Source organism: Falco rusticolus, chromosome Z (assembly GCF_015220075.1).
Source record: "Falco rusticolus isolate bFalRus1 chromosome Z, bFalRus1.pri, whole genome shotgun sequence".
Lineage (NCBI taxonomy): Eukaryota > Metazoa > Chordata > Aves > Falconiformes > Falconidae > Falco > Falco rusticolus.
In genome coordinates, this window is record NC_051210.1 from 7,560,999 (window position 1) to 7,574,791 (window position 13,793).

Consider the following 13,793-nt stretch of genomic DNA (forward strand, 5'->3'; position numbering starts at 1 on the left):
TTTTCTACATCTGTGTTCATAGGACATTAAGCCTAACCGTACACTACTTACTGCTATGGTAGCATGTTTTCCAGGTTATTTGGGGTTTTTTGTGGGCAAGGAACAAATTAATAGTTTTTAAAAACCCTTCAGACACTGTAGCACATGTCGTTATAATTCTTGCTAAAATGAGTTCAGATAGCAATGAAATTATTTTAAAAAAACCCATGTCTTAGTGGTGTAATGTAAAGCAGCTGCATAAGTAGAGAAAATAAACATATCCCTATGAAAGCTTCTTCAGGAGGGAAAAGAACAAATAAACTTCACTTGTCAGAGAGTACATTGTACAGAATGTATTAAAATAAAATTATGGTGAACTGGATGTGTTTTGTGTGTGCTTTTTTAACGACTGAATGTTTAAAGAATTACTAGGGAAAATTGTATTCTGTCAGTTCTGCAGACAGTGGTTTCTGTAAAGACACGAGCTTGTAAGATGCATTTCTTTGTAAGTATTAAGCTTACAAAAGTGCAGTTTGTGATACTCTGTGAAATGGAAAAAAAACCTGGAAAAACAAACTTCTTACCAGAATTCCTTGCAAAAACTTATTTTATCACAGACTGTCCAAAGAAGCCCAGTGCATGGGAGCAGGTTTCCAGAAAACGCAGGAAAGCCCAGGAATGCGCCGGCTTGCAAGTAGAGCTACCGCATCAGGAGGTAGGGATACCCCCTCGCAAGGCAATTCTATGGCATGTGAGCCAACCAGCAGTGGATTGTGATCGGATCCTAAGTCTGTCTAGTACTTGTTTTTATACCTGGTCATCTTAAAATGCTTATTTAAAGAGAAGATAGTGACTTGTTTGTTAAAAGCAAACTTTGAGTTTTGCAAGTTATTACTTGCCTGTGAACCTTTGTTCTGAAGAGTCAGGAGAGAAGGCAAAAGCCCCCTAATGCCTTCCAACCTCTGTTTGCAATAAACAATCTACCTGTGTCAGTGCAGAATTGAGCTAATTTTCAGTCCAAAACAGAGGCATTTATCATACTCGGTTACTCTGCCTTACTGTGCTAACGCATCTGCATTATTGTAACACAAACCGAGTGAGGTTTGCAATCTGCAAGGCTGGCCAGCTAACGAAGGGCAAACCCCCCTGTTTTTCAAACGTGCTAAACAACTTACGTAGTATTAACAGTGAAGAGACACAGTGCAGTGAAAGGGAGAAGGGGGCAGGCTGGAATGCCAGCAGGTCCAGATGTATTTATTAGATGTAGCCAGGTCAATTCAGCCTCTTCAGATTTACCTCTGACTACCAAGGGCTTCTGAACCTTCCTTTTTACCTGCAAGTGTTCACAAAGGCAGGAGAGGTGCTACTGACCAGATGAACAAAAAAGGGAATTACTTTTGCAAATGCAAGTTCCTAGATGTCACCAGATAGGTACAAGACTGCCACTGTGAATTTGCCAACAAATCACATGAGAATAACCTGCTGCCTTTGTCAGGATAATTAGCCGAGTCGGTAAGAAATAAATCAGAGGGGAAATCCAGACTTTGAATGCACTTGGGCAATGGTCTACCTGATCTTAATTTAAGCAAGGAATGGCAACAGAGTAGATAAAATTACTGTAAGTTAGCTTCACAACCGGCTAAAATAAAGCTCAGTAGTAGGTACCAAAAATTAAAGACAGAAGGCTGATCAAATAAGGTCTGCAAGAACGTGGTGTAGTACTGTTGGTACTTTTTTAGTTAGTAATTTGAATGCAGGATTCGGCACTTCTATTAAATGTGAGAAAATGCACCCTGGGAGAACTGTCAGCACTTCTGAGGACAGGCTAAAACTAAAGTAGTCTCGATTAGCTGGAAAAATAATTTGCAATCAGTCAGGTGAAGTTTTTCATGGATTAGTCGTGGTCAAAATGAAGGGAAAATATTTAAAATGGTGAACAACAAACTTTCTAGGCTGCAGTTTTGCAGCAAAAAAACAAACAAGCAAACAAACAAAAAAAAAACCCAGAACACATGCCTGGAGATTTTTGAGAACCAGGAGAGGAGTATGAATCAACAGCGTGATGTGGCGACAAAGGAAGACAGTGACGTTTGAGGATCATTTAATGAAAAGACACAAGAGGCAATTACTTTATTATCACTAGTGAATCTCCTAAAAAAAGGGTATTGTCTCCACTTTGTGGCTTTGTCTCTTAAGGCCATAAAGAGATGAGAGGATTTGTAAGAAAATACTATAAATAATGGACCTGTGAATCATATTAGGTGTGTTTCATCCATCAGACAAACTTGACAAGTCCTCAACTATGACTAAGGCTCATACAGGAGCACCACAAGTGCTGCCACTGAGAGCGGAAAAAGTTTTTCTGGTAGGGCTGTTCTGATGAGCTGTCTGGAGAGAAAGAAAGGACTTTTAAGTGCTTAGACATGTAAACAGCCTGTCAAGCTATCTAAACTCTGTCACTGGAATTTAATAAAAAATGTTGAAATTATTTGTCAAGAATGGCCAAGGTATGTGTGATCCTGCACTAGATCAGGGAGCCAGAACAAATGCCTGCAGGATGCTCTTCACAGCCCCTTTCTGCGTGATTTCAGCTTCACCACTATTTATTTCTTTCTGAATGAAGTTCAGTCCCATCTACACAGCCCAGTTTCACCTCTACTCACCTTTGTAATGACCCTTTGTCAGCAGCAGTAATTATGAGCAGACACCAATTACTGTAAAGATAAATAAAAACATCACATGAGGTCACTGGCTTTGGAGTCATGTTTTCTTCTAAGGAAATTGGTCACCTTCAGCCTTCCTCAAGAGGAAGCTCGTTGAGCTTGAGATGCTACAGCTACCTGTCAGCATCTGATACCTTGACATGTAACTGCAGTACAACAGGAGCTATGACAGTGTCCTCCCACCTCAACCTGACCTTTATTTCCGTAACCCTGCTCACGTGATAACTACCGTTGGCAGCTATATATTACATTACATCTATGATGCATCTGGCTGTGATGGCTGCCTCCAACTCGAAAAGGATTCTGGGGAGACAGGTAACCCCACAACAGCCAAGGGCTAAAACAGTGCACCCACCTAACCACAACGCTGGTAGAGGTCTGACTCAAGCTGGGTATGAAGGAAACCAACTTCTTTAGTTAGTATGAAAATGTAAGTCAATCATCTTAACCCATAAATAAAGGGCAGCCCAGGGCCCGCTGAACCCTCATGCATGGCAGGGTATCCCCGTGAGCGGGGACACCCCTCAGGCATACTCTTTGAGGCTGAGAGATTCGTCGCCCCAACAGATTCTTGGTAAGTGACTAAGTGCATGCTAAACTTTGAAATCCTGGCTAAGTGGTACAAAGGACTGGCAGTGCACATATAATCCGGCAGCTAGAAACCATTGACCAACTCTGGGACTAAGTTTGGATCCATCCGCACCACAACTCCCCTCTGAGAAGGATTCCGGAATGCAGGGGTGTCCTTTCTGAACCTCATGACTCAATGGGAGGGTCCCCCAACAGTCTTCTCTGGCTCTGTCCTCTGTGCAGTAAATAATCAAGTGTACCTTGCCATCAAATCTTGTCAAACCGGCCACATTTACTATCAAACTTGGTTCAATTGCTGGTTTATACTGATAAAACATATTGCTGCTTCCCTCTTAGGAGTGAAGTGCATCTCTCCACCCGTGACACCAGCACACAGCAAGAGACAGTTCTGAGACAAGACGTGATATCCACAGGAAAGAGGAAAGTGTAAAGAAATTTTTGGATAGGTTGGTGAGAGCCAGACAGCAAGAATATGATTAGCCTCAGGTCCTCTGTCGCTGAGCCAGTGCTGATTTATCACCTAAGCAAGGAAAAGCCCTGCTAAAGAGCCTGCACAAATAGAAGCCTTGCCCTGAACCGACTGTCCTTGCCCCCCTTGTGAGCATCGTTGGTGAGAGCCTAAATGCACACAGATCACTGCTAGATAATTAGAACTAAAAAGCCCCACTTGGCAGCTTCCCCGTGGAAAGAAACATTGCTGTTCAAAAAGCTGTGCAGCTCCTGAGACCTGCCCAGGTGGCTGTACTGTTCCCTGCACCAGCAGCAGCCGCGCAGGAGCTACAGCCAGGGTCTTTGGGTGAGAAACAGCTTCATGCAATCACAGCATAAACACGCTGCAGTTTGTCTGCAGGTACAGAGCTCTCGCTCCGGCATATTCATACATGTGAGCTGTCGTCAACATATTGAGAGTATTGATACGCATATGCTACCGGCTATAAACATTGCACATCCTTCGTGCCCAGTCCTACAGAAACAGAGCTCTTGAATCACAGAAAAATGTAGGCTTGGCTTAACTGGTAGTGTCAACATGAACATTATGAACGAATGTCAACACATTCAGCTGGTGAAGTGGGTGTAATGGAAATCTAACAAATAAAACCAGAGCTAAACGAGGATATAGTCTCAGAGCAGTACGGCTTCATTGTTCTGCCTTCACACATGCCACGCAGGAATAAACACCACGTTTTAGAAGACTTTTGCCACAAGCAGGGGTGTGTTTTATACAGCTACACACCACTGCAGCCCCCTGCTCAGCCTGTACAGCTATTTAACCGACCCAAGAACCGCACCAGCCCACCCGAAAGCTAATGGTCACATCCACACTTTCCTAGCGGACTACAACAACGGCAACAACAACAACAAAAAAGAGTAAATTTCTTGTACTGACCGATTTTATTTCCGAATGAGGTACCAAGAAATCCACACGGTACGACCGAAATACGCGTAAGGCTCTGTAGGGACCAGTCAGTCGGGCTGCGGATGGGACCAGCGCTCGGGCAGTTCGCACAGCATCAGCCTCCCTGCCGGCTCTGCCCTCTCCGGGCCTGAGACGGAAACATGCCAGACAGGTAATAGCCAGCCCGCGACACCCCCGGCTCGGCCACCGCCGAGGTGAAGGTCTGGGGGCAGCGCTCCGCGGCTGCCCACACGCCCCGCAGCGCGCAGCCCCGTCCCGTCCCCTCGCCGGGGCCACCGCTCCCCCGGGGCGAGGCCCCGCCGCCGCTAGCGCCGCACCGCCGGCTCGGGCACGGGGGCTGCCGAGGCGCGGGGGCTCCCGCGGGGCCCCGGGGAGCCGGGGGCGCGGCGGCGCAGCGGGCGGCGGAGCGTGGCCCCCCGCGGCCCCTGGCCGTCGAGGCCGGGGCAGCAGCAGGCGGCGGCGGGCGCCGTGCAGCTCCCGCAGGGGCCCCGCCGCAGGCGGCGCGGCCGGTGCCGGCGGCCGTGGAGGAGCAGGCAGGCGTAGGGGTTGAGGGCGCTGCTGGCCGCCGCCACGATGCCCAGCGCCGGCGGCGCCTCCCGCCGCCCGGCCGAGGCCAGCCCCAGCTCGGCGGCGCAGCGGGGCAGGCGGCAGAGCGCGAAGAGCGCGGCCAGCAGCAGCAGCAGCCGCAGCGCCCGCGCCCGGCCCCGGGGCCGCCCCTCGCCGCCCCCCGCCCCGCGCCCCCGCCGCCGTCGGGCGGCGTCCAGGCTGCGGGCGCAGGCCCAGCCCAGCAGCCCGGCGGGCGCCAGGAAGCCGGTGGCCGCCCCGTAGGCGGCGAAGGCCAGGCCGTGCCAGCGCGGCAGCTCCTCGAAGATGCTGCGGCAGCGGGGCCCGCCGGGGCGCGGGGCCGGGCGGAAGGCGAAGGCCTGGGGCAGGGCGAGGAGCGGGGCCAGCAGCCAGCCCAGGGCGCACAGGCAGCGGGCGGGCAGCGCCGGGCGGTGCCGCTCCAGCGCCAGCAGCACCAGCCCGTGGGCCGAGGCCAGCGGCCCGCAGCGCTGCAGCAGCGGCAGCAGGCGGCAGGCGGCGGCGCCCGGGGGCGCGGCGGCGCCGGGGAGGTCGGCGGCCAGCGGCGGGAGCAGCGCCAGCCCGCAGCCCGCCAGGTCGGCCAGGGCCAGGTGCCCCACCAGCAGGTCCCGCCGCCGGCGCGGGCCCCCGCACACTCGCCGCAGCACCAGCCCGTTGCCCACCAGCGCCAGCAGCAGCACGGCGCCCGCGCAGGCCGCCCGCGGGACGGGGCGGGACGGGGGGGCGCCGGGGGCGGAGAGGTTCAGGCCGTGGGGGAAGGGGTCTTCCGCCATCCGGGCAGCCGCCGCTCGGGCCGCCGACCTTCCCCGGCGGCAGCGCACCGCTCCCCGGAGGCATATATAGGGGGCTCGCCGTCATACGGCACCGGGGGTGGGCTGCGCGCACGGCGGATCGCACGCCCCCCGCCTCCGGCACCCGCGGGCATCTTTCGCCGGCGAGCATCGTCCCCTGCCCGGCACCGGCGGGCGTCTTCCCCCCGCGGTCCTCAGCCCTGGCGCCACCCGGGGCCAGCAGTCCTCATCCCCGACACGGCCCGGGACCGGCAGGCATCATACCCTGACAGCTCTCATCCCTGACGCGGCCCGGGACCGCCGGGCATCTTCCCCTTTAGCCACCGGGGACCAGCCGGTATCTTCCCCCAGCGGTCCTCATCCCCTGCACCGGCCGGGACTGGTGGGCATCATCCCGCTGGTGTCCTCATCCCTGGCACAGCCTGGGGCTGGCAGGGTCCTTCCCCACAGCTCAGTAACCTCCTGCCTGACGCCGCTGCCTGCCCTGACACCCCCAGTGAGCATCCCCTCCAGAGGACAGCTGGGGTGAGCGGCAGAGCGTGGGGGGAGCAGGGGGTCGTGTCTCTGTTTGCTGTGGTCTCCACATGGGAGGTGTTGGGACCCAGGCCAGCCCCTGATGGCTGCCCATACTGACACCCACGTTCCCGGGGCACGTGGGGCACACACCCCCTCCCAACGAGGGAAAAAAGAGTTAGAGCAGCGTGCAGCAGTGAATAACTACGACTCACTGTTATTCCCAGCTGTATTTCTAGCCGGAAAACCAATCCTTTTGCTGCTCACAAATCCCTTTCCCACCAGATGGCCCTTGGCTGCAGGGACGCCTCCGTCCAGCATGGTGTGTGGTGACTCAGAAATCCTCAAAACAGCCAAACTCTTAAGAAAACGTCAGGAAAAATCTAGTTGAAAATCATCTTGAAGTGTGTTTGCGTGTGGGGGGTGGGGGTGGGTGGGAAATAACCATTTCTCTTTTTGATTGAAGTGTTTTTACTTCCATTGCCAGGTTCTGCTCTGGTACCTGTTGGTAGCCCAAGACACTGTCATGGGACCTGGGGAGGGGTGTTATGGGCCATCATACTCCTTGTCTTGTTTGAATAGATGATTGTAACATGGTCATCAGCCTGGAAAAAACAGGAACAAGCCAAACTGATTATTATTTCACCTTGAAGTCTGATGGAGAGTGCACTTTGCAAGGGGCTGTGAGAGGGCAGACAGACAAATTGCCATTTTAATGTGCTTTTGATAGGCAAGTGATGCTCACCAGCTTAGCTCTCTCCAGAACCATGCTTCGTGCCCATGGCTTTGCTGTTTAAAGAAAGGGAGGAAAAAACAGGTCTTCGTTGGTCTGTGTCCAGCTGTGGAGGCTGTGCTCTCCCAATGGCACCAAGGGGGGAGCTGAGATGGAAGAAGTAAAGGTGACATTGACTGAAAACCACTTCGGAGGTCTGTTGCCCTTCCCTTATGCTGGGTCCTGTCCCTGACTGATGACTCCTCTCGGTGAGAAACTGCAAAGCCTCCTGTGGGGTCTCACTGCCTCTTGGCATGCTCCAGGTTGAAACTTCTCATGTTCCATTCGTACTTTGCAGGTAAACGTCCACCTCATGGATGAGAAAGTGGCCAATAGTCGGCCTGCAGTGAAGGGGTCTAGTTACAGGTCTTCTGTGAAGGGGAGTCCGTAACCATGCTCCTTTTCTAAGGGAAGGAAGTCTTTTGCCACCGTGCATTTAACAAACTCAGTAGCATGTTAACAAGTGTACGTTGTCTCAGAGTCTTTCTTTTGGAGGACCATCTATGTGCCAGGGCAGCTCTTAATCTGCAGTTGGCTGTAGATAAGCATGCAAGTCTTATGCAATGTAAAATGAAGCTGTTGGCTATTGATTGCTTACACCACTTGGGCCATGTGGGGTCTACAACGTGCTGACAGGCTGGGTTGCCAGCACCCTAGCCCGGTGGGAGGTGTCCCTGCCCATGGCAAGGGGGGGTGGAACTAGAAGTCTTTAAGGTCTCTTCCAACCCAGACCATTCTATGATGCTCTGGTAATTTACGTATAAAAAATCCAGGTTAACAGTATAAATATCATTACTAAATGAGCTGGAGGTTTGGTGCCAGGTGTTATTTTCATACTGGTTTGGACATACATATGTCCAAATATGTTGAAATATGAGACCCCATCTACAGTACTGTGTCCAGCTCTGGGGCCCCCACCGTAAGAAGGACATGGACTTGTTGGAGCAAGCCCAGAGAAGGCCACAAAGATGCCCAGAGGGCTGGAGCACCTCTCCTGTGAGGACAGGCTGAGAGTTGGAGTTGTTCCATCAGGAGAAGAGAAGGCTCTGGGGACATCTTAAAGCAGCCTGCCAGCACTTAAAGGCAAAGGGGGCTTATAAGAAAGATGGGGAGAGACTTTTTAGCAGGGCCTATAGCAATAGGACAAGGAGGAATGGTGTTAAACTGAAAGAGTGTAGATTTAGATTCGATATCAGGAAGAAATTCTCCCCGTGAGGGCGGCGAGGCGCTGGCCCAGGCTGCCCAGAGCAGCTGTGGGTGCCCCATCCCTGGCAGGGCTCAAGGCCAGGCTGGACGGGGCTGGGAGCAGCCTGGGCTGGGGGGAGGGGGCCCTGCCCGGGGCAGGGGGGTGGGACTGGGTGGGCTTTAAGGTCACTTCCAGTCCAGACAACTCTATGATTCTATGATACATGTATAAGTGTGTGTGTGTTGAGGCATGTAGATATGTGTGTGTGTGCGTGTCTATTTTTATGTGTGTATGTGTAGAGACATACAATTTTTTTAGTGGTGCCTTGTTCCTAACTACAGGCTTTTGCATTTTAAGATTGTGACCAGTTTGGAATGTTTATAGACGAAGTCGGCCAAAAGGTAATAGTAAAATTTAGGGATTTCCTGCTCCTGTTCTTGTGGCTAGTTTGCTGTGTGCTATGCTTGTTTTCTTAAGAAAACAGGCGTGAATGCTTTGTTGGATCGTCCCATGAGTCTGACAGTGACGTTTCATTTTCTAGGTAAGACTGGGTGGAAGTTCCTGTAAACTGGAAAGCAGAGGATTGGTCCTTATGGTTGATCATGTGTAAATCAGATAAAAACTGGCCCTGAAAACGCCACACCATTACTTACACCAGCGTTCCTGCTGTAACAGTTTATTAGGAAACACGCAGCTGCTGATCCTGAGCAAACACATAAGGCAGTGTGCGGCTCTGAGCAGGGTTTTGGTCCAGCGTGTCCCACGTGGAGGAGGCGGTGGTGGCATGGGCTCACGGGGAGGATGGTGGCAGGGGGAACCCAGAGCTCTCATCTTCTTATCAGGCCAGACCCAGCGTGTCCCTGGTCCTTATCAGCCCTGGCAGAGCTGGTTCAGCCGTGCTGAGCCTCCATACATCCTGCCTCTGGAGCTGCAGGGGCTGGCCCTGCCGCCTCCTATGTGCACATAAAGAGGGGTAGCGAGGCAAGCTGTTGCGTATGTGAGCAAGGCAGGACAGTTGCAATAGGCACAGCTGAAGAAAGGCAATGCTGGATCTCATTATTCTGAGCCTCCATTTCTTCATCTGCTTTCTCATCTCCTTTGCAATCTGGCATGGACCTAAGGTACCGTGTGGCTCTTCGTGGTTCTACACACCCTGCAGCAGGATTCCCCCCGTGCGTGGTTCCCCTTTGGCCTCAGCACATGAAAAGACCTTTTTTGGCCTGATGTTCTGAAGGAGCAGGGTGGTGTGGTTGATCTGGGAACTGGGGGATCTGGAACACAGTAGCTAATTATCAGAAAATTTTATAGGAAGGCAGTTTTGTGAGCATGTCGTCTGCTGGGAGAGGGAGAAGCTATCAGACATTTGAAATACATATGAGGAGGGAGGGAAGTACATAAAGATTTGCTGAAAAGGCCAGCTTGAATATGACTTCTTAATAAATCATTTTTCCCCCTTTTGCAGGCGAAACTTTTTAGCAAGTTGTACCAATTTGTATTTCTAGCCATGTTATTTATTATTTACACTATTGGACTTCTGTGTAAATGCTACCCACTGCATAGCTAAACTGTACGGTATTTCATATTTGCATTTGTGTCCTTATGTATTTGTTTATATAAATTTGTGTCCTTGTGTATTTGTTTATATAAATTTATATCCTTGTATTTGTTTGCATATAAGTTTTGAGGGGAGGTGGCAATTAAAGTGCAGAGTAAGTGAATAGTGATTGAGAATTTATCTTGCCTCAGCCTCAGGTATCAGGTTTGCAACAGCTGGTTCTCCTAGTCCCTGTTCTGTTAGGGAACACGTTGGCCGAGCATTATCACCAAGCTCCTGTGCTTTGCTTCGTGTGCATGGTGATAGTCTTTTACAAAAAATTCTGCTCCTTTTGCCTCACGTGTTAAGTGGATAGGGGTTTTCTCTGGGACTGAGATATCCATTGTATGTATAGAAGTCCAAATGTGAACTGCTCTGTAAGTGGATTTTTGATATTTTTTTTCTGTTTTGAGGATGTGGATTTGCACAGCTCAAGCACAGGAACAGTTGAAATGGAGCCAGATGGTCTTATATTAATTGGCAAAGAAGATGATATAAAGAAGTCCCAAAGAACAACAGCCAAAGTCAATGGCAGAGAAGTTGTTGTTTTCTACCATGAAGGGAAATTTCATGCTATGGACTCCCGCTGCTACCGTAAGATATTTGCACGTGTGATCTCAATGTTGCAACTATTAAGCATAACATCTGCTGCATAAATTAATACTGTCCTCTACCATGTTTCAGATGAAGGAGGCCCTTTATGTCTTGGAGAAATAGAGGTACGTAAGCAAAATAAAAATAATATAGTGGCATACAGTCATGTGGAAACTCAAATGCATTTTTTTGGAATACTTTCATCTGAACATGACATCAAAAGAAGTGGTTATATATGTAAAATTACAGACAGCCATGCAGCCAGATCACCAAGCATGTCTTTTGCCCTAGAGATTCTTCCAGAAGAAGAAGCAGAAGCTGATGACTTGCAGGTGGTTCTTCTTCTTCTTCTTCTTCTTCTTCTTCTTCTTCTTCTTCATCTTCTTCTTCTTCTCCTCACAGGATATCAATGGTCAAGCATGTATTGTTTGTCCTTGGCACAAGTATAAAATTACTTTGGAAACAGGAGAAGGATTATATGAAGGAATAAACCCTTTGGATCCATCACCAACACCACAATGGCAGTCAAAAGGAGTCAAACAAAGGATTCATAAAGTCACAATAGACAATGGAAACATTTATGTAAGTCCTCCTGATTTGTCCGTAAGCTTTGACTCTGATTATTTTGCTGACAAGTACAAAAATGGTGGTGATTTAGCTATGGAAAAACAAAGCAACTCACAAGCAGCAGAGTAACTTGTGGCCAGAAAGCAGAATCTGGGTGAATGCACTGATGAAGTACCATTGTAATGAAATAAAAATGTACTGTGGCCGTGAAGATTGTCTCCAGATTACATTCTAGTGTTAATGTTATGTTAAAGCATTGAAACATGTAGAATTAAGATAAGAAGCTCTGCATTGTCAGAAATGTGACTGATCTTGTGCCAATGATTTTTTTTTTTGCACTTGCATTTCAAAAGGACTATTTACAGCAGAGTGCTTCATGATACTTGATATTTAGAAATCCTATTTTGCTAGATTATTTTTTTTTTAATTTTTAGGAGGGAATGTAGTATATCACTGCTTATAAAACATATTACATAATTAAAGATAAATAGTCAGGTGTAAAGGTTATATTTATGTACTTAACAGTTTATAATGACAATGTCTTTGGTATAAATGACATGGAAATTTTAAACTTTTTAGATATGTGAGCAATCCTGAATGTTTATTAAGTACCACAAAGGGAAGTACAAAACCTAAGCATATTTTAGTGAGCTTTTTTTTGTGCCTATTTGGGTGTTACTACCATGAGTCCATGGAAATATTTCTTTTCCTTCTCAATTGAACTCCTTTTGGTAGTTCATCAAATGATGTGAAAAGTATTTGTCAGGTATAGTTTATTCTTCCTGAGTCTGTTGGATAAGGAAGAAGCTGTTTGGTATAAAAACCTGATACATAATGTACTGGCTCTTGTTTGATTTTATTTGTTGTAAATATAGTTTTATACATTTGAAAAATGTTACATTTATGTTTAGAGTCAAAAGTTAGGTTTCTGTGTGTGCATTCACTGTATAATGTCAAACCCGCCTCGATAACCCCTCCAAGAAAGTTTTCCTCCGAGCTGTGCTGGGTTGAGGGGAGGGCTGGGCTCTGGGACACAGTGGGGTCTGGAGTGCAGCGTTGCCATGTGAACGCTCAGCAGCCTCTCGCATGGCTGCAGTTCTTTGGGGTGTGTTTTTCTGTGATTTGTGGGCTGTTTACAAAGTTTGGTCATAATCAGTTTCAGTTTGAAGTTTACCAGTCTTAAGTTTCTCTTGTGCATCTGGTGGCTTGTATTGTTTTTAATGTATGTGAAGATCTTTTAAAATTTAATTTAATTTAATTTAATTTATATTTTTATTTATATTTTTTATTTTTTAATTTTAATGTATGCAGGTCTGTGACAAAGCCATTGTTCATATAAATGTGTTTTAAAGTACTGAGGCATAGGGAGATATCAGAGGAAAACATCTGTGTCCCACTGATTGTGATGAAAAAAGCAAAGAAAATGCAATTTATTTCACCACATTTAAATTTAGATGTCCACCTCTGATCATGCCTCCTTACGTTGTTTTCATGGTCAGTAGAGAGAAGTGATGCATGCCTTCAAAGTGCTGTTGAGCTGACCTGCTTCAGTTTTGTGTTTTATAGTACTACAGCAAAAAGTGCTTGCTTCCTTCTTCTCCTCCTCCTCTTCTCGCTGACCACTCAACCAGCCAGTGCTGATGAGACCAGATGTGAACATGTCTGCCTCCCATCAGACGAGTCACGTCTTAGTCATCTGCTAGAAAATACTGTTGTGTACTGACCAGTTCTGTGGTGGTTTTTGTTTGTTTGTTTTTTAAGGAAAACATAAACTTCTCCTCTTGCAGCCACAGGGTAGCTGGCAGGAAGGTGAGGCAGGTGGGGAGGTGATGGAGCTGATCGTCCAAGAGGCCTGGAACATGCATCCCTTTGGGTGGTGCAGAGTGGGATGGAGAATCCCTTCCTCCTCACCCAGCTACCTGCACCTGCAATGGAACTTAACCATGGATGTCTTGTCCTATTGAAAGGCATAGATCATATAAAAGGAAAGTGTTGTAAGAATCTTCGGATATACCTGCATCAGCTTCCTGTTTAAATTAATAAAGATGCAGTTCAGTTTAAGAAAGTACCAATTATCAGTGAATATGCTGCTGCCTGTATGACATTTAGCAGATTGTTAGTAATAGGAAGTTTTACTTGAAACTTTCATGAACATGTTCATATTGGCAGAAGAGTGCTCAGGCTTTTGCAGAATTGAATTTTCTGGCTAAAATCCAGCAAAGTGTTTAGTCATATATTTACTGTTAATTATAACAAATCAGTGGAACTGCGTGTCCAGGCTTAGATAAGTCCCTTTTCTTCAGTACTTCTCAAGCATAATACCTGTTTGCAAGCTTTTAAGGTGTTTTTGCTTGTACTTTAAACATGTTCTGAGGGAGATCACAATTTAGCATCTGAAGTTGATCCATTAGTTTGCTTTCCCCTCAATTTTCTTGTTGATGATCCGGAACAGAGAAGGAACAGAGAACTATTAACTCAGGTGGT

General features: G+C 48.1%; 1 protein-coding gene and 1 long non-coding RNA gene across 2 annotated transcripts; one reads left to right on the forward strand and one right to left on the reverse strand.

The window, feature by feature from the left end:
• Nucleotides 1-121: 121 nt before the first annotated feature.
• On the reverse strand, nucleotides 122-5,370 carry LOC119141032. Its single transcript, XR_005101807.1, has 3 exons — nucleotides 4,681-5,370; nucleotides 2,643-2,693; nucleotides 122-2,367 (listed from the first exon to the last, which is right to left on the reverse strand). It is a non-coding gene; the product is annotated as an uncharacterized LOC119141032 (long non-coding RNA).
• Nucleotides 5,371-9,367: 3,997 nt separating this feature from the next.
• Nucleotides 9,368-12,144, forward strand: RFESD (Rieske Fe-S domain containing). The gene is made up of 4 exons (XM_037374258.1): nucleotides 9,368-9,675; nucleotides 10,562-10,742; nucleotides 10,833-10,867; nucleotides 11,145-12,144. The coding sequence occupies exons 1-4, from the start codon at nucleotides 9,598-9,600 to the stop codon at nucleotides 11,436-11,438; spliced, it is 588 nt and encodes a 195-aa protein (XP_037230155.1). The 5' UTR covers nucleotides 9,368-9,597; the 3' UTR covers nucleotides 11,439-12,144.
• The last annotated feature ends 1,649 nt before the right edge of the window (nucleotides 12,145-13,793 follow it).